The sequence below is a fragment of the Spodoptera frugiperda genome, chromosome 19 (assembly GCF_023101765.2).
Source record: "Spodoptera frugiperda isolate SF20-4 chromosome 19, AGI-APGP_CSIRO_Sfru_2.0, whole genome shotgun sequence".
Taxonomy (NCBI): domain Eukaryota; kingdom Metazoa; phylum Arthropoda; class Insecta; order Lepidoptera; family Noctuidae; genus Spodoptera; species Spodoptera frugiperda.
Genome location: NC_064230.1, coordinates 7,538,891 through 7,564,440, shown reverse-complemented (window position 1 = coordinate 7,564,440; position 25,550 = coordinate 7,538,891). Strand labels below are relative to the sequence as shown.

Below are 25,550 nucleotides of genomic sequence, written 5' to 3'. Positions count from 1 at the left end.
CATTCTTATCCACATGGGTATAAGGGTGTTTTTCCAGCAGAGATATGCTATGTAACTATGCTACGAAGATGTAATAGCTAAGCTGTGAAACTATGTGACCGTTTCCACTGATACTAAGCTGTAGCTGTGCGAGGAAGATGAGTAAGCGATGTATCGATAGTAGGGAAGTCATCAGTAACACACGTCTTATACATCACGCATAAAAAACATAGCTTAGCCGAGTTCGTTTCCACCAGTGCTATGCTACGTGTACCAATGAATGTGATTAGTGGAAGTCAAACGCATCCACAGCAACGTAGCATAGCACATCTCTGGAAAAAGACCCATAGTATGTCATTAAGTGCATTAATTACAAAACTGTACTGAGTTTGGAATTGTGTCCGGTATATGGCAATAGGTTCACCCCCTATTACATGGGATTTATAACACAAATGGTGAAAAGTGTATATTGTACAGTGGCATTGCGTGCCGTAATGTGCACCTCTGCCTACCCCTTCGGGGATAAAAGGCGTGACGTTGAATCGTGAATCAAGTATAAACCAACTATTGCCCGTTATGAAACTTCTTTTATTATTTTACAGGTAAAAGTGACATTAAAAAATAATTGGAGTCTTATTTTATAATATAAAGCAGTGAAATGGCGACACACGAGGCGTTCGCTGAGGCCGGTGCTAATCCGGGAATCGAAATCTGGACCATTGAGGTGAGCATACGTTTTTTTTAAAACAGCATCTTTCTAGGAGACAAGCTACTAGTTTCGAGTCACAAAGGGACTCTTCATCATGAGCAGCAACTATGACTCGAAACTAGTAGAGCTTTTCTCTATTAAACCGTGATTTTCTAGTTAATTTAGTATGTCTCACGATAGTTATTATAAAAATTACTAGCAATTCGAATTCCGTTTTGCCACCTATTATTTTCCGTTTTCCTGCTTTTCTCTTCAATTATTCCTGTATTCTTTGCTATAAACCTCACGGTGCCCGAGACCTTTCCAACGAATGCAAAACCGTGGAAATCGGTGCGTTCTGGAGTTATAGCGTCAGGAAGGAAAACCCGACTTATTTTTATATTATAGATAGTATGTATTTATTTGGTTTTTTTGTTTCAGCAATTTGAACCTGTCGCTATACCATCAAAATCTTACGGAAAATTTTATAATGGGGATTCATACATTGTATTAAAGGTATGCACTTATATCACATCACATCAACAGCTCGACTGCCTCGTTGGTCGAGTGGTCGCAAGTGCGATTGCCGGACAAGGGGTCTCGGGTTCGATTCCCGGGTCGAGCAAAGTATTGCTGGGCTTTTTTCGGTTTTTCGAAAATTTCTCAGTGGTAGCACGGAGTCTGGAATTGTGTCCAGTATATGGCAATAGGCTCACCCCCTATTACATGAGACTTATAACATAAATTGTGAATAATTGGTGTACATTGCTCTGTGGCATTACATGCCGTAATGTGCACCTCTGCCTACCCCTTCGGGGATAAAAGGCGTGACGTTGTATAAATGACTCTGAGTACGGCTATACAACACCAGTATATCATGGCCTCACTATATATGATCTTTCCGCACGAACCAGGTCTGTTTATAATGGTCGTATTAATTAATTATTAATATTATATTATACTAGCTACTTCCGCGCGGTTTCACCCGCTCTGCTCGGTTCCTATTGATCGTAGCATGATGATTTATAGCCTATAACCTTCCTCGATAAATGCGCTATCCAAAACAAAAAAAAAGTATTCTAATCGGACCAGTAGTTCCTGAGATTAGCGCGTTCAAACAAACAAACAATCAAACAAACAAACTCTTCAGCTTTATAATATTAGTATAGTATAGATACTCGTATATTATTATTTTCAATTTCTCTCCCCAGACATCAGGCCAATCCAACGCCACATTGAGCTATGACGCCCATTTCTGGCTCGGCAGCAAAACAACCCAGGACAAGAAGGGATCCGCAGCCATCTGGACAGTCACCCTGGATGATATGCTGGGGGGAAAGGCAGTGCATCATCGGGAGGTCCAGGGCCATGAGTCCAGCAGGTTCCTCGGGTATTTTAAACCTGGTATGGTGTATTTTATTATGTTGTATTGCTTTACGTGCCGTAACAAACCCCATCATTGGAGGCCCCATCCCCTATCTCCAAACTCTAATCTTCAATCTTCAATCTTCAATCTTCAATCTACAATCTACAATCTCCCATTTCCCATCTCTAATCTCCAATACTCAAGCTTCAATCATTAAAAGGCTGACTGCTGTTAACTCGTCTGGTGTCCTTGAGTGGCTTCAGATAATGAATTCCATAGTCTCTACCTACCCCAATGGGAGGCAGGCGTGACCATGAAGCAAATTTTGTATTTGCTTGGAGGAGATATCATAACTGGATTTCCATTTAACATAACGCGTGATACTTTACTTTACCGAGCGCGGGACGTTACAAACCGCGCCCCACTTTATGTTCCATCTAGCGTCCCATACTACACACACGTTGCCAATTGTACACATTTTAATGTGGCACTTTCTGAGTGCTTTTTTTGAGGGTGAAAATCATCCAATCACTTCTCCCGCCTTGGGCGAGACGAGAGGGAGTGTCAGACTCTTACTGACTAAATACCACCCCGTTCCTACTCCTGCTTTTCGAACCGGAGCCCCGGTAAACCCGCTAGGTAGTCCGCAGCTCCGGGGTATTTTTTATGATGACATCTGTATATTTTTAGCTATCAGATACATGGAAGGCGGTAACGAGTCAGGTTTTACTGAAGTGGAAACCAACGCGGGAGCTGAGAAGAGGCTGTTGAAGCTTTCAGGATGTGAGAACATGAGGATTGAGGAGGTAAGTGAGGGAGAAAGGGCTGGTGGTGGCGCCACTGTCGAGTAAGGGGGTCTACGATTCAGTTATCGTATAGACCAAAGTGTTGTTGGTGTTTTTTAGGATTTTCGAAGTGGTTTCATTGTGGGAAAGCAACAAATGAGCCGGATCGGAGTGATACCACGGTCTCACAGAAAACCGACTCGGAATAACGCTTGCGTTGTGTGAATAAGGATTATCGGATCCCTGATTCCCTAAGAACCATTAAATTTTGGGAGTCATTTGTCTAAAGAGAAACTCAGAACCAACCTGGTCTAAGTTGGTATCCAGTCAGACGTATCAGCGGTTTCGATTATAACTCAGCTTTTCGGTATTAAACAAACAAGAAATTCCTAACCTCCAAAAGGCCGGCAACGCACTTGTAACGCCTCTGGTGTTTCAAGTGTCCATGGGCGACGGCGATTGCTTACCATCAGGTGATCCGTCCGCTCGTTTACCGGCTTATACTATAAAACAAAGTCTATTTAGTCAAAACATTAATAAAAGTCAAGGCTAAACAAATTAACTAAATATCGATTAGATAATACAAATATAAAAATCTCTGATAATAATTATTCATATACTAGCTGTGGCCCGCGACTTCGTTCACGTTGAAGCATAATGACTTCTGATAGAATTTGGATATCCTTATTTTTTAATTTTTTACAATCCGCTTCGAATTTGCGTCGGGCAAAGTATTACTGGGCTTTTTCGGTATTTCGAAAATTTCTCAGTAGTAGCTCGGAGTCTGGAATTGTGCCCAGTATATGGCAATAGGCTCACCCCTATTACATGGGACTTATAACACAAATTATGAAAAGTGTTTGTACATTGTATAGCGGCATTACGTGCCGTAATGTGCACCTCTGCCTACCCCTTCGAGCATAAAAGGCGTGACATTACCATTTTTATTATCATAAAGATTAAAAAATATTTTGTTTAATGATTTCATTTATTTAGTAAACGGAATGACTGCATTTAATAAAAAGATAGGTATTATTGATAGTAGCTAATAATGCAAGAATTGCAACATATTATTTATGATAAACTATCATTTGTTATCATAATCATAATATGTGCTAATGATTACATTTGTGCCGCATCGTATGTTTTTTTTACATCCTTTTATTTAATTTGCAATGTATGTATGTAAAAATACAACAAAATCACGCTTTTTATCCCCGAAGGGGTAGGCAGAGGTGTACATTAGAGCACGTAATGCTGCTATACAATGTACACCCACTTTTCACCATTTGTGTTATAGTTTGAAGATTGGCAGAGGGGGTAATTGGGCCTCTAATAACCTCACACACAAAACGCAAGTATTCACAAGTTGTCTGTGAGGCCATGATATCACTCTGGTCCAGCAGAGCCAAAGCGTGGCGAGCCCACACTTAAATAAAATATTCTTTAATCAGCTCATACAACAGCTAGGGAATGAGGAGAGGTGACTTTATTCAAAACTAGCGACTCGCCCCAGCTTCGAATTCGAAAAAGAGTGCAATTGTGATATATTATGCATGTATTATACATATAAACCTACCTCTTGAATCACTCTATCTATTAAAAAAACCGCATCAAAATCCGTTGCGTAGTTTTAAAGATTTTAGCGTTCATAGGGGCATAAGAACAGAGAAAGCGACTTTGTTTTATACTATGTAGTGATTTGTATTCTTCTAATCGTACACCACATTTCTCCTCACCAGGTACCATCCGAATCCTCATCCCTGACCAAAGACCACTGCTTCATTCTGGAGGTAGACCATGATATCTTCGTCCTGATGCCCGAAGGTGCGAAGGCTACTCAACGAAGGAAGATCATCAGCGTGGCCAATCAGCTCAGAGATGACAATCATAATGGAAGAGCTACCATTGAAATTATTGGTAAAGGAATTACAATGCTTTATGTATGGTATAAGATGGTAAATGAGTAGATGGGTCACCTGATGGTAAGCAATTGCCGGCGCCAATGGAAACCGCAAGAGGCAATTAATTAAAATAGATTTAAATGGACTTTCCTTTCCTTAATATTTAAACAACATGTACCTAAAAGTGATGTCACGCGATATTTCAAATCGATATATCTTCGAAATTATTATTTTGTTTCCGTAAGAAAATAAATAATACGTGTCTAATGTTTTAAAATATTTTTTTATGGTATAAGCCGGTAAACGAGCAGACGTATCACCTGGTGGTAAGCAATCGCCGCCATCAACTGAAACACCAGATTGGGAAGATTGGGAAGGAGGGAATTGGGCCTCCGGTAACCTCACTCGCACAACGAAACGCAACTCAAGCGTTGTGTCACGTCGGTTTTCAGTGAGGCCGTGGTATCTACAAGACCGAGATTAAAATAAAAATTAGTCATCTACATTATTGTTTTATCAGTTCCAATATCAGGGACAGGAAAATACTATCTTTATATTTATATTTTTGCGGATTTATTATAGAATGGTGCATAGATATGATATATATCAAAAATGATAAGATTTGTTTAAAAAATGGTTTTTTACAAACCTACCGGCTGATAAACAAAAATTGGTCTTCCTGCCCTTATCTTATGTTTTATTTTCGGTTGCATTCGTCAACCATTATCAATCGTTTTTATATTTTATTGCCCCACACTAGAATTTTCTCCTGTGTCGTGGGTACGTTTACAAACATACAAGTTCACATAAACATGACACCCAGACCCGAAACAACAATTTGTGGATCACACAAAGAGTTGCTCCATGCGAGAATCAAACCCACTACACGTTGTACGGCAGCCTGTTGTCATGTCACCCCACCAACCGTGCAGTATAAATAATAGTTACACTGCTGGACTATGAGCCTCATCTACATAAGAGGGTTTGCCATAATCTCCGCAGGCAGGCGGGTTGGAGATCGCAGTATAAAAGGTTCAGGTTTATCAGAGAGCGCTGCTGCACAGTCCGTTAAATCTCCTCCATATACCTGATATATTTTCTTTTCTTTAACTTAAAACTCGCAGAAATCAGAGATTCACATCATATTACAGTCCGATAGCTTACCATCAGGTGAACCGTCTGCTCGTTTACCGGTTTATACCATAAAAAAAGGAAACATGCACTTATCACCAATGAAACCGTTGGTCCAATACACGTATGAGGAGACATAAAAAACAGTTCAGATTATAATGTATCCATTCTTTTTCAGATGAGTTTTCATCCGATGAAGACTATGACCAATTCTTCCAAGCCCTTGGATCAGGATCCAAAGATGAAATTGCAAGCGATGATTCTGGCACGGTAAGTATTTTATACAGTGACTCGTGTAGTGTAGAGATTGTCCAGTCAACTGATGGTAGCGTGGACTGTCCAGGCGATACGTACTTAGGTATCGTCATGAGCTAATGGTAACATGTAAATAGTGACTCGTGTAGTGTAGAGATTGTCCAGTCAACTGATGGTAGCGTGGTTGTTTGTATTATACTGACGTTTCTCTTCCAGACTTACTATCGTGATGATATTTCTGCTGTCTACCTATACCGAGTGATGCTTGGTGATGGTTTTGATGTGGTGGCCCTGAATAAACCATACAAGCAGAGCCATTTGACTTCTGATGTAAGTATATTATCATCATACATAAACCATCATCATAGCTATAATTATTTCATTCTATGGGACAAGTCCGCCACAACCTCCCGTACCGCTGCAACTCCTGTAAGCCAGGATCTACAGTAGATACAACCATGAAAACACTGAAATCCGACGAGTCCCAAAGACATGAATGACTGTCTTGGATCCCGCAACGAAATAAATCAGATGTTATTAGAGGAGAAGAAAAAGAAAACCACTCCCCTCAGTGAATTTAATGGAATCGGAGATCGGAAAGATTGGGGAGCCTCCGGTAATATCACACACATAACGAAACATAACGCATGCGTTGTTTCATGTCGGTTTTCTGTGAAGCCGTAGTATCAATCCGGTCGAGCCGGGCCAGCAGTGCCGAAGCACGGCTTTATGGATGAACTGGGGCCTTAGTCTGCTATTACAATTGTGTCAGAATGGTCGATCATTGAGCAGTGCGAGAGGGACGGAGCTATACAACCTACATAGCTCCGTCCAATTCAGGGGCCTTAGTATTAGCAGACTAAGGCCCCTGAATTCGCGCCGCGATACTGTATATCTAACAGACTTCCTCCAAATAAACCAATGCTGCCGATCCTATTTCTAAAGCTGTTACTCTCCTTTCAGGAAGTCTTTATCCTGGACACTCCCTGCTCAGGAGTGTACATCTGGATCGGTTCTGAAGTCAGCGCCGATGTGAGGAAGGCTTACCATGATATCGCCAACCAGTACTTCGAGGCTAAGAATTATCCTTCTTGGGTGAGTATTGTCTTTCTTCTTTCTTTCTTTCTTTTATCCCTGAAGGGGTAGGCATAGGTGCACATTATGGCACGTAATGCCACTATACAAAGTAAACCCACTTTACCGTTTGTGTTATAAGTCCCATGTAATAAGGGGTGAGCCTATTGCCATAATTATACTGGACACAATTCCAGACTCCGTGCTACTACTGAGAATTTTTTGGAAAACCGAAATAGCCCAGTAATATTTTGTCCGATCCGGGAATCGAACCCGAGACCCCTTGCCTGGCCTACATGCGATGCGTACCGATGACGTCATACGGAATGCCGATGCCAACAATCCAAATGAAAGTGGTATCAGCAAGCCGATTGCTGATACTCGTATCGACAATCCGATCGCTGTCGATACAGTGGACGCAGTCTGAAAAATTTATCCGTTTAATGCGATCCGTCCGATGCGTGCGATGCGGGTCTCTGAACGCTTACCTTGATTCCACTCTTATTGAAACTGATAAATCTAGATTTTATATTTTATTTTTAGGTGAACGTGACGAAGGTGGCTGAAGGCTCCGAGTGCTCGACCTTCAAGCAATACTTCGTCAGCTGGAACACTGTCATCACCAGGAGTATGGGAGCCGTATCTGATGGTAAGTATCTTTTTTTATGGTAAACGAGCAGACGGATCACCTGATGGTAAGCAATCGCCGCCGCCCATGGATACTTGAAACACCAGAGGCGTTACAAGTGCGTTGGCGGCCTTTTGGGGGTTAGGAATTTAAGGGTGGTTGGAGAATCGGGGATGGGGAAGATTGGGAAGGGGAGAATTGGGCCTCCGGTAACCTCACTCACACAACGAAACACAACGCAAGCGTTGTTTCACGTCGGTTTTCTGTGAGGTCGAGCCGGCCCATTCGTACCGGAGCATGGCTCTCCCACACTTAAAATGACTTCTTCACAGATGCCGGTTACGACTCTGATGATGCTGAGCAGAACCAGAAGGTGGCTCAGTACATCGGTAAGAGTGCGGCTGCAAGGGAGTACATGCCTGATAATGGAGAGGGATCTCTTACTGTCACCAGGTCAGTAAACTTTTTTTTGTATTAATTTATTGTTGACTAGCTACTTCCGCGCGGTTTCACCCGCTCTGCTCGGCTCCTATTGGTCATAGCATGATGTTTTATAGCCTATAACCTTCCTCGATAAATGCACTATCCAACACAAAAAGAATTATTCAATTCGGACCAGTAGTTCCGGAGATAAGCGCGTTCAAACAAACAAACAAACATACTCTTCAGCTTTATAATATTAGTAAGTATAGAAGTATAGATAGTATAGTAGATTGATGCACTATGTTCGTTTAGTTCTTAAAAATGCGTTCAGTCAGGGTCATGCAATAATATACTCTAAATGGTGACTTAACTGGACTTTAAGTGTGTGGTCGCCGTGCTTTAGTACAGCTGGGCTGGTTCGACTGGAGTGATACCACGGCCGAGGAGAAAACCGACGTGAAACAACGCTGGCGTTGTGTTGCGTTGTGTGAGTGAGGTTCCCAATCTTTCCCATTCCCAATCCCGAACAACAACGCTTAAATTTCTAACTCTCAAAAAGCCGGTAACGCACTTGTAAAGCCTCTGGTGTTTCAAGTGTCCATGGGCAGCAGCGATTGCGACGTTTACTGTCTAATACCATAAAAAATATATTGAATTTGTCTCTAAATCTGTTCCCTAATCCCCAGGGTTGGTGACGGCGCTGACGTGACTGAAGACTTCACCTCAGGCTGCGGCATGCTGTACCAGAGCGAGGTCTATGTGGTCAAGTACCAATACACTGAGGAGGATGGAGAGGACAACTACATTGTGTATTACTGGATTGTAAGTCTCTCTTGATTGTAACTCTTTGTATTAAGATCGCTTTTTTATGGTATAAGCTGGTAAACAAGCAGATGGATCACCTGATGGTAAGTAATTGCCGCCGCGTTGCTAAATGATCCGAAAGACCGAGCCAGAAGAACCCAGGCCGCGCAAATGCTCAAACCGTCAAAAAGTTTTTTTTTATAACGTCACGCCTTTATTTCCCGTAGGGGTTAATTAATTTTCAGTAGTAGCACAGAGGCTGTTATTGTGTCCAGTATATGGCAATAGGCTCACCACCTATTACATGTGACTTACACACAGTGGTATTACGTGTCGTAATGTGCACCTCTGTCTACCCCTTCGGGGATAAAAGGCATGACGTTACCTGTAATGATATACAGTATGGAGAAAACTCATAGTTTAACCCCTCCTCCTTCCTCCTCTTTCCAGGGTTCCAAAGCATCAGCTGACGACAAGCAGGCAGGAGCTGAGCTGGTCGCTCAGCTGGAAGACGAGCTCGGAGACGATGCTGCAGTCGTGAAGGTGCCTCAAGGGAAGGAACCGAGACATTTCCTCATTATCTTCAAAGGTAGGTCTCTCCATCATCATGTGGTGGCAATTAAATGGCAGTGCAGATGGGAATCTTCTACCAAGGGCCGTCACCTTTACCAGTTCTTTCCATCCGTGCATGAGCGACTGGAGAGGACATGGCTGGAGGTGGATCACTGTGTTGCCCAGTTTCTTACTGGCCATGGCAACTTTAAAAGCAAATGTTCTCATTTAAACTCGTTGATTCACCATGGTGCCAATGTTCGACAGCGGAGTTGCAACATGAGCAATCCGCCCATCACATACTCTGGGAGTGTGGTCTCAGGCAATCTGAGCGTAACGCTATGTTGGATAATTTAATTGTTTCATCACTCCTCAATTTTTTTATCTTTTTTTTTGTATATTTATTTATTTATTTTATACTTTATTACACACATGCATAAAATACCTTTACATTTTAGTAGTATTTTGAGTACAATGGGCGGTCTTATCACACACGGCGATTTCTTCTAGACAACCTTTGGATGGAATTTTTCAAAATGAATAATATATACCGTATGAGGAAACCTCTTATGACTTAATTTTAATCACATATTTGTTATCATCTTGGCTGACAATATACGAAAAATGAGCGTATCAGGCATTACAGCTCTTCTGTGTCCAGTATATGGCATTAGGCTCCCTATTTCGTGGGACTTATAACGCAAATTGTAGAAAGTTGTCTACATTGTACATTGGCATACAATTATATGCCGTTATCTGCACTTCTGCCTAACCCTTCGGGGATAAAAGGCGTGACGATATTAAGATATTATCTATTTCATACAAAGTTTGTATAACAAAGATTTGGATTAGATTAGTAGATAATTTCTCTTTTAATAATTATGTCATCCGTTTAGTACTTTATATACTTACTTCATATTTTACTGACTCCGTACAAGAGTGATATCACAGCTTCATAGAAAACCAACGTAATACTACCAAATCATACTGTTTACAGTGATGTGAAGTATAAAAATTAACTAAGAAACTCGGTCCCATTTGGGCGCCAACTCACACCAACACAAACTGGCGCCTAGCAAGGACTGCACTCTATAAAACAAAATTTTCCATTATTTTTCTATTATAACTTCACGACTTTAATCCCCGTAGGGGTAGGCAGAAGTGCACATTATGGCACATAATACCAATGTATACCCACAATTTATGTTGTAAGTCCCATGTAATAGGTAGTGAACCATATACCGGGCACATTTCCAAACTCCGTGCTATTACTAAGAAATTTTTGAAAACCCAAAAAAAGCCCAGTAAGACTTACAATCAATCGAACTTGAGCCCCCTTGTCCGGCAGTCGCGCTTGCGACCACTCAAACAACGAGGCAGTCAAAATAATTTGAATTAAACATTAAAATACAAAGCGACGTTGTCCCATTTGGGCGCCAACTCACACCAACTCAAACTGGCGCCCGACAGGGACTGCGCTGTCTAAAACAAAATTATTCAAAAATTAAAATTAGTCCGGTCAAATTAGACATTTGACCCACGACAAATTCACACCTAGCTGAAAATTGGTACAAATGTTTAAATCACAATTATAAACATTGTGTCAAAAGTCCCATTTCATTCTGTTTAAGGAAAAAATTTAGCGGGATTTTTTTTTAAATTTGAGCCGGAATATTTGCCATGTATATCTGATTTCTATGAGTTTCCAATATTTCGGCACTTGTAAAACAGTTAATAGTCAGTGACAATGTCAGTTTAAAGACATATAAAATTATTTTAAAGTTTTATAAAACTCGATAGTCTCACGACAACGAGTTTCTACAAAAAATCCTTGTTGATATGAAATACTACTGCCGGACCCCTATTCAACCTGATCAACCTGATTATTTTATGTATATTATATTGAAATGCCAAGCCGACCGCGCACCCTAACCAAACGCGTGTAACGAAACCATAGCGCGATTCAGGAAATGTACGGAATCGTACAACGCCATCTATCGAGCGTGGAGACAACGTTATTTAGGCAAATTTGGTTTTTATTTAAAGGGTGTTTAGCTGTGTGATATTATACATATAGGTGTGATACTCTCTCCTACGAATTTTATATTTTGCTGTGCCCGACAGGGTTCATAATTGTGACTAAATACTATATTTTCTAACACTTGTGACTTGTGTACATTATAAATGCAATAAATACTTGAATACTTGAATATTACTGGTCTTGTTATTGTTATTTTTTGTTATTGATAGTTTTATTTATTTAGACTCTTGTTATTTTGTTGTGGAAGGCTAAAATCAGTTTCAACCGTAATCCTAATAGGAATGATGACGGGGTATGAAAATTAAGAATCTATTTAGTCCGTCAGTAAGATAATGAAAGAAAGAATATTACACACATATTTTTTTATTTTGTCGTATAAGGTAATAATACTTAGATATATCGAATCTAAGTTTAGGAGTGGGAGTAAATACGTCAATTCTACGTAAATATAAAAGGTAGAACCTAGAAGAGACGTCACGCAATATTTAAAAATCAATATATTTGTGAAAAAAGTAAGGTGACCTACGTAAATATAAAAGTATGTGATAGGAATGAATTAATGAAGCATGGCTCTCCCTCGCAATACTTAACAAAAGATTACTCTTTACAGGCAACCTGGCCATCGTATTTGGAGGCAAGGACACCGATTACAAGCCAACCAACGCCGAAGGAAACTATGATGAGAACAGCACTCGTCTGTTTAGGGTAAGAACTAATCTATACTATCTATACTCTATACTAATATTATAAAGCTGAAGAGTTTGTTTGTTTGTTTGAACGCGCTAATCTCCGGAACTACTGGTCTGAATTGAATAATTCTTTTTGTGTTGGATAGTGCATTTATCGAGGATGGCTATAGACTACAAAACATCGCGGTATGGCCAATAGGAGCCGAGCAGAGCGGGTGAAACCGCGCGGAAGTAGCTAGTAATATATAAGATTATAATTAATCCACTTCATACTTAACTATGGGGCACCTTTGACCAGTTTTTTTAATAGTATAAGCCGGTACACGAGCAGACGTATCACCTGATGGTAAGCTATCGGCCATGGACACTTGAAACACCAGAGGCGTTACAAGTGCATTGTCGGCCTTTTGGGAGAATTTAAAGGTTGTTGGGGAATCGAGGATTGGGAAGATTGGGATGGGGCTAATTGGACCTCCGGTAACCTCACTCACACACCGCAAGCGTTGTTTCACGTCGGTTTTCTGTGAAGCCGTGGTATCACTCCGGTCGAGCCGACCCTTCAGTGCCGAAGCATGGCTCTCCCACGCTTATAAGATCATTATATTACCATCAGGTGACTCGTTTGCTCGTTTGCCTCCTATTCCATAAAAAAAAGGATAAAATCCTAAGGTGAGGCAAAGTTTCAAAAAATATTCAAGTATTTATTGAACTGTAAATACTGCACCTCAATCCCCTCTCCCTTCACCTCCTTGGTGCTGCAGGAGTTTATAACCATCATCCATAGCATAAAAATAAACGAATATACTCCCTATGTCCTTAGGTGGAAGGTACAGATTTGAGCGACATGCGAGCCGTTCAGGTCGGAGAGACAGCTGATAACTTGGAAGATGATGATGTCTACGTACTGGAGTTAGCTGACATCGTCTACGTGTGGATTGGAAATGTGAGCATTTATTATTTTAACTACAGATGAAAATCAATACTAAGTCAAAGTCATATATTTTAATTAACCCTTAATTAGACACTTTTGAAACATCACATTGAATTGTCCGTCAGTGAAGCTAGGTGCTTGTTCCAAAGTGTAGCTTCGAATGAAGAAGAACGAGCAAGAAACTCCATCTAACTGTGAGACATACTACAGTAACTAAAAATCACGGTTTACTCACGTACATTTGAGAAAAGCTCTACTAGTTTCGAGTCACAGAGGGACTCTTCCTCATGAGCAGCGTGTGGCGACAATGATGTTTTTTATCTATCAACCAACCCCTAACCACCAACAATCTCTCTCCAGGAATCGAATGAGAAAGAGAAGGCGGCGGTGAAGACCTTCGTCAAGATGCTGGTAGGAGAGGAGAAGGAGATCAGCACCGTGGAGCAAGGCAGCGAGCCGCCAGAGTTCTGGGACGCTTTGGGTAAGTAAATGAATTCACTCTATAGATGATCCGGAGCTGCGGACTACCTAGCGGGTTTACCGGGGCTCCGGCTCGAAAAGCAGGAGTCTGACACTCCCTCTCGCCTCGCCCAAGGCGGGAGAAGGCATTGGATGATTTCAGCACCTCAAAACAAAAAAAGGACAGGGATGGTTTTTAGTCAGTAAGAGTCTGATACTCTCTCTCGCCTCGCCCAAGGCTTTTTTTATTAATTTTTCTTAGGGGAAAAATACCCTGCCTTGGGCGAAGTGAAATGGAGAGTCAGACTTTTACTGACTAAAAACCATCCCGTTCCAACGTTTTAAGCTGGAGCCTAGGTAAACCCGCTTGGGCTCGCTGTCATCCCAGCGGTAAGTCCCCTCTTTGAGGAGTGGCTAGAGAGGCGCCACGGCGTCCTCACCTACCGCCTGACGCAGGTGCTTACCGGACATGGGAGTTTCGGTAGGTTCCTGTTCCTTATTGGGCGGGAGGAAACGCCCGGGTGTCATCACTGCGAGGACCGCCCGGAGGACACGGTAGAACATACGGTGGCGGTGTGCCCTGCATGGGCTGAGCACCGCCAAGTCCTCAGGGATGTGGTCGGCGACGGCGACCTCTCGCGCCCGGCACTGGTTCAGGCCATGGTGCGGAGCGAGAGGGACTGGGATGCCGTCTCCTCTTTCTGCGAAGCAGTCATGCTAGCCAAGGAGGAGGCGGGGCGCGTGAGAGAACAAACCTCCTCACGCCCCAGCCGTCGCGAGAGACACCCCGGGCGTCGGGGATCGCGGGACGATCTCCGGCCACCGTAAGTGCGGGCCTGCGGGCGGCGAGTAAGGGTAGCTCACCGCCCGAACAGAACCAGACCCGTGCGTACGGCGCGTAGCGTTCCGCGCGCGCCTCAAAGAGCCATCAGACCACCACAGATGGGGCCCAGTAGGGCTGATGCCTGATCCGGAGCTGCGGACTACCTAGCGGGTTTACCGGGGCTCCGGCTCGAAAAGCAGGAGAAGGAACGGGGTGGTTTTTAGTCAGTAAGAGTCTGACACTCCCTCTCGCCTCGCCCAAGGTGGGAGAAGTCATTGGATGATTTTCCCCCAGAAAAAAAAAAAAAAAAAAAGGTAAACCCACTAGATAGTCCGCAGCTCCACATCAGGCATCAACCCTACTGGGCCCTTGAATCTGTGGTGAAGTAACTGAAAATCCAAGCTCTATATATGACCCTTAGTAAAACAAGTAAGGTTATAGTTTAGGTACTATGTCTCACTAAGTGGCTCTTAATGAAATATTAGTTTATCAGAGGGCTTGGTACGCGTTCCGAAATCGAAAAGAGAGCGCGTTCCGATTGGCCAGCGTGAATTAATCAAGCAATCACGGTCCCAAAGCGCTCTCGTTTAGATTTCATTAAACGTATAACAAACTCCCATAAGGCCTCGGAACAATATGTCATATTCTTTAATTCTCTGAAGTTATCTTTCATTATCTGATGTCAGCACATCTCAAAACCTCTTCAAAGAATAATGATCTTAACCAACAAAATAATAAAGTATATCTTTTTTAATGGTATAACCCGGTAAGCAATCGCCGCCGCCCATGGACACCCGAAACAACGAAGGCGTTACAAGTGCGTTGCCGGCCCTTTTGGGGCTAGGAATTTAGGAGTTGTCGGGGAATCTGGAATTGGGGGGTTATTGAGCTTCCAGTAACCTCACTTACACAACGAAACGCAAGCATTGTTTCACGTCGGTGTACTGCTCGGCCGTGGTATCACTCCGGTCGAACTGGCCAATTCGTGCCAAAGCATGGCTCTCACACACTTAATATTCTTGTTTACAGGTGGCGAGCCTGAAGAGAAGAGTGGTTCTGGCTGGAGGAACGCGGTGAACCGCAGAGTGACAGCCCCTCGCACCCTCACAGCTGTGAATGTCAGCATCACCAAGAAGATTACCTTCGAAGATCTCGACACGGAGTTCACGCAACAGGTAAAAAGGTCTAGTCCACAATTGAACTATGAGCTTCTAAAAGCTGTGCTATTTGATTCTGGTCCTTCACGAATAACAATCTCTTAAGTAGCTCTAGACTAATTGTATACAAATAAACAATTAATGTAAAAGGGTACGATGGGGCTGACATATCTATGATAAAAGCCCCTAAATAAATTTAGATAAAAAAAAACTATGAGCTTCCTCTATATGAGAAGTTATGAAAATTTTTATTATAACTTTCGTGAGACATACTAAATTAATTATTATGTTATTGGCTTATTCACGTAACTGTTTGACGAAGAACTGACATATATGACATATGCTAGAGGCTCATATTCATGAATAGTAGGCGTCTGTCGGGTTGCTACTCGCGTTGGGCCTCTAGCATGGCTTATTTACAAGAACCACACTATTTTAATGGGATACCAGTAAACCTGATGGTAAGCAATCGCCGCCGCCCATGGACACTTGAAACACCAGAGGCGTTACAAGTGCGTTGCCAGCCTTTTGATGGTTAGGAATTTAAGGGTTGTTGGGGAATCGGTGATTGGGAAGATTGGGAAGTTGGGGAATTGGGCCTCCGGTAACCTCACTCACACAACGTAAGCTATATTTCAAAGCGGTTTTCAGCTCGGCCGCGGTATCACTTCGGTTGAACCGGCCCATTCGTGCCAAAGCATGGCTTCACACACTCTCAATTAACTAGTTCTTTTACTAATATTAGATTAGTAATACTAGACCTTAATTTTTCAACTACTCCAACATTTATGTCCCAGGATCTGTCTGATGATGGAGTGTACATTCTGGACACCGGCGAGGAGCTCTACTTGTGGCAAGGAAAGAAAATCCCGGAGCGAGTCAAGATGGCAAGGAACGATATTATCAAGGTACAACTTACAACCAAATATTAAGCAGATTTATGAAAACTAGTGGTTGCCAAGTGGTCGAAATTCGACCATATACGAACTAATTTACAATACCATTTAACATACGTTCAAGGATAATTTTTAATTTAACGAATTGCTATTAGTTTTGTAAAATTCAAATTAATATATTCCGACACATCATGAACAGGAAATCTCTATATTCATATGAGACGTGAGAATATCATCGTAATGTCTGTTGATTTTGACGTTTTGTCAAATACGATCAGATACTATGCATGGTAGTGCGTGTAATGTATTATTTATTGGTTTAATGTACTTTATACGCATTATTTTTGAAAAATATTATAATACACATAAACTATAAGTGTGCCGAATTTTATGCTCCTACGACCGCTCAATTTTCATAAAAAGGGGTCCAAAGTTTTTGCATCACGTATTAATATATAGATTCTAAACTGGCGCCCATCTGGGCCTACTTCAAATGTCTTAGTGGTCCCAGTTGGGCGCCAATTCATTTACCAAATCGTCAGCTTATTGTCAGAAATTATTACTGCAAAAAAAGTTAATACCTTTTTTAACTATACTGTACATGCGAATAAACATGTATAGAAAATCCCAACGAACAACAGTTGGGCAGAAAGCTGCCAGACACGATCACCTCGCCTGGTCGGAGGATACTGCTTTACTGACAAATAAAGTCAAAGCATGTATTTCAATTAATCCTAGATTTGGCAGTTTTGAAATGTCAAATTGAGCTGTCCGTCAGTCTGTCTGTCAGTGAAGCTAGGTGGTCGTTCCAAAGTGTAGCTTCGAATGGAGAAGAATGAGCAAGAAACTCCATCGTTACTTTTTTTTTAATTTATAGTGTAATATTATGAATGAGCTGCGGACTACCTAGCGGGTTTACTTTATAGTCAGTAAGAGTCTGACACTCCCTTTAGCCTCACCCAAGGCGGGAGAAGAAATTTGATGATTTCCCCACTTAAAAAAAGTAACTGATTTCTATTATAATAAGACTTCTTTTACTAATTTGCATTTGCACATGATCTTGTGTCTTCATCTTGTCTTTCTTTAATGTTGGTGTTTATTCTGTTGACGTGCCTTATGATAATAAATAAATAATTTCTCTTCTATTCGTCTCCAGGAGTACATAGAAGATGATGGCTTGGACCGTACGGTGGACAACGCTTTGGTGGTCTTCGTAAAGCAGGGAGAGGAACCGGGAGCGTTCCGGAAACTCTTCCCCGAGTGGGACACCGCTATGTGGGATGTAAGTAGAAATTGGCTATTTAGAGGGTGGCGGTGATCCGGAGCTGCGGACTACCTAGCGGGTTTACCGGGGCCCCGGCTCGAAAAGCAGGAGAAGGAACGGGGTGGTTTTTAGTCAGTAAGAGTCTGACACTCCCTCTCGCCTCGCCCAAGGTGGGAGAAGTCATTGGATGATTCTCCCCCCTCAAAAAAAAAGAGTGTGGCGGTGTGTGATTTAAGGGTGTTACCACACCAATCGAGCGATCGTCGATGATAAATGATATTTATTTTTGCAAATAGGTTACAATGTAACTCTTTTACACGTCAATCTCTTAAATAACTAGATGAGGCCAGCATTTCCTATCGGACTACTCTGAGAAGAAATGCCGAAACAAACTCAGAGGTCATAGTCTCTTGTGATAGATGCGATCAATTCATGGTGGAATTGATTAGTCGACGTCGATCGATAGTTTCTACCACACCAATCGATCGATAAGCGATAGATACTATCTGTCGATGGTGGAATGGATTGCTCGATATCGATCGATAGTTCCTACTACATCAATCGATCGATATCCGATAGATACTATCTGTCGATGGTGGAATGGATTGGTCGATATCGATCAATAGTTCCTACTACATCAATCGATCGATAGCCGATAGATACTATCTGTCGATGGTGGAATGGATTGGTCGATGTCGATCGATAGTTTCCGGCCGGAATATAATCAATCTACGTCGACCGGCAATCGATCGTTTGGTTAGTCGACCGGTATCCGTCGATCAATTAAAGCTACCACACCAATCGATTAATGTGGAACGCACGAACCGATTTCCACGGTTTTGCATTCGTTGGAAAGGTCTCGGGCTCCGTTTAGGTATATACCTAGCAAAGAAAATTAAGAGAAAAGCAGGAAAACAGGTAAACACGGAAACTCATTGGTGGTGAAACGAAGTTCGCCAGGTTTGCTAGTATACCTAATATAAAACACACTACCTACCATTGTCGGTATTGAAATATTAAATGTTTATGATTAAAATAACATATATTATTAAATTCAACAATCACTGCCGCACTCAGAGACATTTAATGATTACTTAAACTATTCCTTGGTAACGATTTTGTATCGAAAACAATTGCTAAGGACTGGGTTAAGTGACCATTTAAATAACTCTGAGTACGGCGGTTAGAGACAATAGATTGACATTAATTACTATATATTACCTCTTTCACAGAACCAAACATCTTATGAAGACATCAAGAATGAAACGAAAGCAGCCAATTCTAAGTAAAAAAAGTAAAAATTAGGGCTTAAACAACTATAGTATTAGAACTCGAAACGGGATATTTACCATGTTTTTCTATTTTTATAAGTTTCCGATATTTCGGCACTGTTGCAAGCGCCATGATCACGGATGAACTGGAGTATATGCGGGTGGATGTTTAAGAGCAGACAAATCGGTCTACCCTCTTTCTCGTTCGTTTTTTGCTGACACAGTACCGAAATATTGGAACATCATAAAAATAGAAAAACATGGTAAATATCTCGTTTCGAGTTCTAATACTAGTGTTAGTGACCATGTCAGTTTAAAAACTTAAACAACTATGTTTTCTATGTAATTATAAGGATATAAATATAATCAAAAATGTTTTTTTTATTACATATTGTTTTATTAAAATAAAATATACATTATATACATTTTTTTTTAAACATTTCGAGTTTTATTTCCTACATAGTATAAAACAAAGTCGCTTTCTCTGTCCCTATGTCCTTTTGTATGCTTAAATCTTTAAAACTACGCAATGGATTTTGGTGCGGTTTTTTTAATAGATAGAGTGATTCAAGAGGAAGGTTTATATGTATAATACATGCATAATATATCACCATTGCACTCATGCGAAGCTGGGGCGGGTAGCTAGTAATAGATAAGATTGTAAACAGATCCACTGCTGGGCAAAGTCCTTCTCATATACAAAAGAAATGAGCATTTATCCCTAATAGGGATGATGACGGGGTATGAAAATTAAAAATCTATTTAGTCCGTCAGTTAGGTAATGAAAAAATATTAGACACATATTTTTATATTTTGTCATATAAGATTACAATACTTAGATAAAACGAATCAAAGTTTAGGAGTGGGGACAAATACGTCATTTCTACGTATAAAACGTACTTAGAAGTGACAACACGCGATATTTCAAATCAATATATCTTCGAAAGTATTTGTTTCCATGAGAAAATAAAAAATACGTGTCTAATATTTTAAAATAATCTACAAGACGGACATTAAAATAAACATTAGTCATCTACCTTATTACAACCTAGACCGTAGCAATACACTGATTAATTATTTGCACTAGATTCTTATTCTCTAACGCAGCAGCTATCCTCTCCTTATCCGCTAACTGCTTGTTTACCGCATGCTCAGATACGTGGGAGCCCTCGGAGACTTCTACGGTCACTTTAAAACGGCTGGGCAATGCTCGAAGGAGACGGACTCGAATTGATAGACCTGTAAAATTAAATGGTTAATGTTAATATATGCATGAGAATGTCACATCACATCTCACAGCTTCTTCTCACACTGAGGTTTGAGCATTAATCACCATGTTTGCTCAATGCGGGTTGGCGATTTCTAACTTATAATTAGAATTTATAAGCCCAGGTTTCCTCACGATGTTTTCCTTCACCTTAGTCAGTGGTTTCTAAAAAATCTTAGAAAGTACATATAACTCTGAAAGTCACATTGGTACTTGTTGTTGGTAGGTTTCGAGCCCTATCAGCATCTCATGCATGGGAGGGCTCTCATGCATGAGTAGTGGGTGAGTGAGAGTATGTGAATGAATTATAGATTTTATTACTTGACCCATGGGCTTATTTTAGCCACAATGGGTATGTTACCAAGACATAATGTATTTTCGGAGCTGCGGACTATCTAACAGGTTACCGGGCTCCAGCCCATAAAAGAGAAGAGAGAGAAGACACTCCATATCATCTGTAAACAACCTCACAAGGCCACAGACAAAACAAAATCTTACCTATATAGAATAGAATCAGGTGTTACTTTGCGGAAATCCATGCTACACTAACAATACAATAAGATATACAATCCAGTAAGGGGCCGTTCAATTATTACGTAAGCACTATGGGGGGCGGGGGGTCTTTACTTTGCTTATTTTGGATGACATGGGGGTAGGGGAGTCTAGATGATGATTACGTCATCGGTAGTTATTTTCTTTTTTACACGAATGGCAACCCACACATTGTCTTTGCTTGAAAACGAAAAGCATTTTCGGGGATTCCCGCAAGTAATACATACATTTAGTGAACAGTGCGCGGTAATTCCCCTACTCGCTTTAGAACCGAGTAAGGGAATTACCGCGCGCTGTTCACTTGTCTAAATTTCCTCTATCAGTGTATTGTTTCGTTTGGCTGCTATAGCGAGTAGACGTATTGTAAGCATAGTAAAGCAAGTTAACATTTGTGTTACCATTCATTCCATTATCCAAAGTTTAATGTTTAAATAAGATGTCATTTCAAATAGACAAATCCAAGTTATACCAAAAATTGTTTGAAAGTTTTAAAAAATCTCATACAAGTACGAAAGTACAAAATGTACAAAAGTTAGTTAACGAAGTGTGGCGAAATTATAAATTACAAGCAAAATCCGACAAGGAACTAGATATTATTGTATCTAAGAGAATCGAAGAAGAATTGCAAGCAGCGACTAAGAATAAATCCAATTTACTACATTTTTTTCTAAGGTGAGTGACGAAATCAATTTAGGTACCTACTAGAAATATTAGAAATCGCCAAAAAGTTTCTCTTTGCTAATTAGAAAATATTATGGCCTATCTTAAAGTATAGAGGTAATATTCATTATATAGATTTATTTCTTATAATTGATTCCGTCAATTGGTCACAAAATACAGGATGTCAGTTTTATACATATATATTATATACCTACAGAAAACTATACTCTATTCAAATAGGTATTTAACAGAATGTAAACAATCTTTATATGTCTTTTTATTGAAATATGTGGTTTAAAATTGTAAACTGTGTAAAATCTGTTGTGATTCATTTAAAAACTCAACCAATATTAAAAAATTGCTTTTCTGTAAATACATAAAGGTGCGTACAAACATCGTGAGGCGTGCGCCGCGAATGGTTCGCACGTATACATGTGCCGTAGCATGCCTCAGGTTGATGTATGCGAGACGAACCATTCGCGGCGCAAGCCTCGCGATGTCTGTACGCACCTTTACAGATATCTGATTTTATAATTGCATATTTCAATAAAAAGACATATCAAGATTGTTTATATTCTTTTAAATACCTACTTGAATAGACTATAACACCCTGTATTTTGTGACCGGAACGATTTGCTCGTTTAAAGATATTAGATTTAAAGCCATAGGGTTTTGTATTTACCATATTTATTGCCATACTTTGTATTTATGTAGCTTAATAAGAGAATCTTTAGCAGAACCCATAGAAAGTTTTTATTTTTAGGCAACCTGTAAACCTGCAGAAAAAACACAAATTACACAGCCAGCTTCAAATATTAAAAAACAGGAAGAAGATAAAATAAAAACCGGTAATGAATCACAACAGCAATGCGAAATTAATAAAAATACAGATAAACAGAGACCAAAACCTTCTCAGGAAGCTATGAAAAATAAGATTGCTCTACTCGAAAAAAATTTGAATGCTTTGTATTCTGCCAGAGATACTATGTCAATCCGTGCTGAAGTTGATAAACAGATCATTAAGTTGCGCGAGGAAATAAAAACAGCAAAACAGTCTTTAAACAGGAAGGTTCAAAACGCAGTTGCCCAGAAGAAACACAGGGATGGTATGAAAAGAAAGTTAGAAGATATTTGTCATGAAAATCCAGAAATGAAAAAAAGACTATCTCTGAGGGATTCAGTGGGACGTCCTAATCTTGAAAGCAATCAACCTTTACTATTGAAAACAATCGCGGATATAGCTTTATTTGGGAGTGCAGCAGATGATAGAAGACGAACGGAATCAATTCGCAGCGTAAAAACTCTTGATGAACTCACACAAGAATTACGTAAAATGGGATTTGACATTAGTCGCAGTGGGACATATCTTCGTTTGATTCCCAGAAAATCTAATTCTGCAGAGGGACGAAGACATGTATCGACAGTCCCTGTTAAGCTCATTCGGGCTCAAACTGATCACCACAAGAGCCACTTAGATAGCAAGTTCGCTGAAACATCAATCCATTATTTAGAGAACATAGCATCCATACTAGGACCAGATCAAGTATTTTTCATATCTCAAGATGATAAAGCTCGAGTCCCTATTGGCGTAACTGCGGCAAATAAGCAAGCACCTCTTCTAATGCACATGGAATATAGAATCAAATTGCCTGATCACGATTGGGTAATCGCTGAGCGTCATAAATTAATACCATCTGTTTATGCTGGTATCAAAATCACTTCCAATATGCTAGGACAACCGCAAGCCGTTGGATATTCTGGACCAACATACATCGCTATTCGAAGTGGAAAGCATAGTTCATCTACTGCTAATACTCATGCTCAGGATTTCGAGACGCTTCTCGAACTTGAAGAGTTTCGACCATTAGCTAAAACTGACCATGGACTAGTAAAACCAGTGGTAATCATGACGGTTGATGGAGGGCCAGATGAAAATCCGCGTTATCAAAAAGTCATAGGGTTTGCTATACAACACTTTAAGCGACATGATCTCGATGCATTGTTTTTAGCTACCAATGCTCCCGGAAGAAGTGCGTATAACAGAGTAGAGCGCAGAATGGCTCCTCTTAGTCGGGAACTGGCTGGTTTAATATTGCCTCATGACCATTTTGGGTCTCATTTGGATGAACGTGGCGTTACAATTGATGAACATTTAGAAAGATCTAATTTCGAATTTGCAGGAAAAGTATTAGCTGAAGTATGGAGTTCAATGGAAATTGATGGCTATAATGTTAATGCAAAATATGTTGGGGCAGGTGAACAAGATCTTCCTGATTTTCCAGACATTAAATGGTATTCAGAACATGTGCGTGAAAGCCAATACTTGCTCCAAATTGTAAAATGTAGAAATACAGAATGCTGTCGTCCAAGAAGTGGACTATTTAGATTACTAGACAACAGGTTTCTTCCACCACCTGTAAAAGTAAAACAAACAGTTGATGACTTGGTTTTAGATGAAGGAGGGCAATTTCTTAATCTTCCAGTCAATTTAGCTCTACGCTTAAGTGCTTCACTCAAAGATTTCCTGCAAATGCCATACGATTATTTTTGTCCGACGGTACAATTGAGGCTATCAAGTCGAACATGCAAAACGTGTGGTCTTTATCATGCTTCCGTCAAGTCACTAAATCGTCACATCGAAAAGATCCATAAGAAAGTAAACACGCACACTGATAGGAAAGTTAGACCTGTAAGAGTCGCTGCTCGTCGTGCTAATGAACTGATGTGCATTATTCAAAATTTAGAGCACCATGATGTTGAATGGCTCGATGAGAATGACGTAGACATTCCAAAATCGGATGAAAGCGAGCAGACTCACAACACTGAGCAGCAATCGAAGCAATCCAATGTCATCGAAAACTTAGAATCATGGATTCGGGTTTCATGGACTGAAGACTGTTAATTTGAATTTAATATATGTACCAAAAATTTAAAATAAGTTTGTTATGTTAGTAAGATATAATATTTTTGTCCTTTACTCTATGTTGAATACCGTTTCAGTAAAATATAATCTCTATCCTAAATCTATTTTCTTATTTTTCAAATTATAATTATAACATTATAAAATTAAAAAAACAATACATTAATTGACAAATGTTTACGTAAGCATGGGGGAGGGGGTAAAAGATTTGCTTACTTTTGCTGACAAGGGGGAGGGGGGTAAATAATTGCAATAAATCTGCTTACGTAATACTTGAACGGCCCCTAAGTTGTATAAGCGGAATTAAAACTAAAAAATCTTACTGTATTGTTAGTGTAAAATCTTACCTATTAACGTAGCCATGCTGCAGTGTGGAATAGTCGGCGTAAAGCTTACAACGACCGTATTATCCTTATTATCCACCTTTATATTACTTTCCTCCACAACTCTGAGCTCTTCCAACGTCAGCGGGTGCTCGGGATCATTAATATTGCGAATTAAATCGAAAATTTCCCGCTCATCAAACAAATCTTCTATGTCTTCATTATAGTCTTCTGAAGTCTTCTCCCGCTCCGAACCCTTGTCGTAGACGTTTGGGTTTACGTTGTCTGCTAGTTTCGTCATTTTGTTTAGTTTAATAGTGTCTCGCGATGAGAAAAACAACAGAGAAAAGTAATGTATTTTGGCAATGTCAAAACGTATTGTTGTGATAGTGAATTGGTCGTTCAGAAATTATATTACCATTACTACAGCTGGTTCAAGCCAGTCAAGTAATGGTTTTATTACTCTATCGTTACTCTCGTATATGTTTATAAAAGTGTCGGAAAGAAAAACAACGGAACAGTATTCATTTTGGTACAAATAGTAACAGAATAAGGAAAAAGGAAAAATAAACGTTTTGAAAACAAACAACGTTTTCTGAACGTTTTCTCAACTGACATCCATTTCGTTTCAAACCGACATCCGTAGCTTCTCTGATAGTAAAACATAAAAATAAAGCTTACTCTTTTACTCCACAACACAATTCTACA

The 25,550-nt window shown here is 40.3% G+C and overlaps 3 protein-coding genes across 3 annotated transcripts in view; 1 reads left to right on the top strand and 2 right to left on the bottom strand.

Annotated features, from left to right (window-relative positions):
- The window catches only part of LOC126911831 (protein LSM12-like), an 83,408-nt gene that overhangs the window by 17,624 nt on the left and 40,234 nt on the right, over nucleotides 1-25,550 (bottom strand). The gene's annotated exons all lie outside the window — the stretch shown is intronic.
- Nucleotides 563-19,557, top strand: LOC118281208 (gelsolin, cytoplasmic-like). The gene is made up of 19 exons (XM_050700705.1): nucleotides 563-703; nucleotides 1,109-1,183; nucleotides 1,879-2,071; nucleotides 2,724-2,839; nucleotides 4,561-4,738; nucleotides 6,032-6,123; nucleotides 6,325-6,438; nucleotides 7,072-7,203; nucleotides 7,726-7,831; nucleotides 8,143-8,263; nucleotides 8,920-9,055; nucleotides 9,488-9,626; nucleotides 12,241-12,335; nucleotides 13,140-13,262; nucleotides 13,611-13,731; nucleotides 15,562-15,707; nucleotides 16,487-16,597; nucleotides 17,742-17,867; nucleotides 19,082-19,557. Exons 1-19 carry the CDS (start codon nucleotides 638-640, stop codon nucleotides 19,136-19,138), a joined length of 2,247 nt encoding a protein of 748 aa, XP_050556662.1. The 5' UTR covers nucleotides 563-637; the 3' UTR covers nucleotides 19,139-19,557.
- On the bottom strand, nucleotides 19,183-25,216 carry LOC126911834 (MIP18 family protein galla-2-like). Its single transcript, XM_050700793.1, has 2 exons — nucleotides 24,867-25,216; nucleotides 19,183-20,359 (listed from the first exon to the last, which is right to left on the bottom strand). The coding sequence occupies exons 1-2, from the start codon at nucleotides 25,141-25,143 to the stop codon at nucleotides 20,169-20,171; spliced, it is 468 nt and encodes a 155-aa protein (XP_050556750.1). The 5' UTR covers nucleotides 25,144-25,216; the 3' UTR covers nucleotides 19,183-20,168.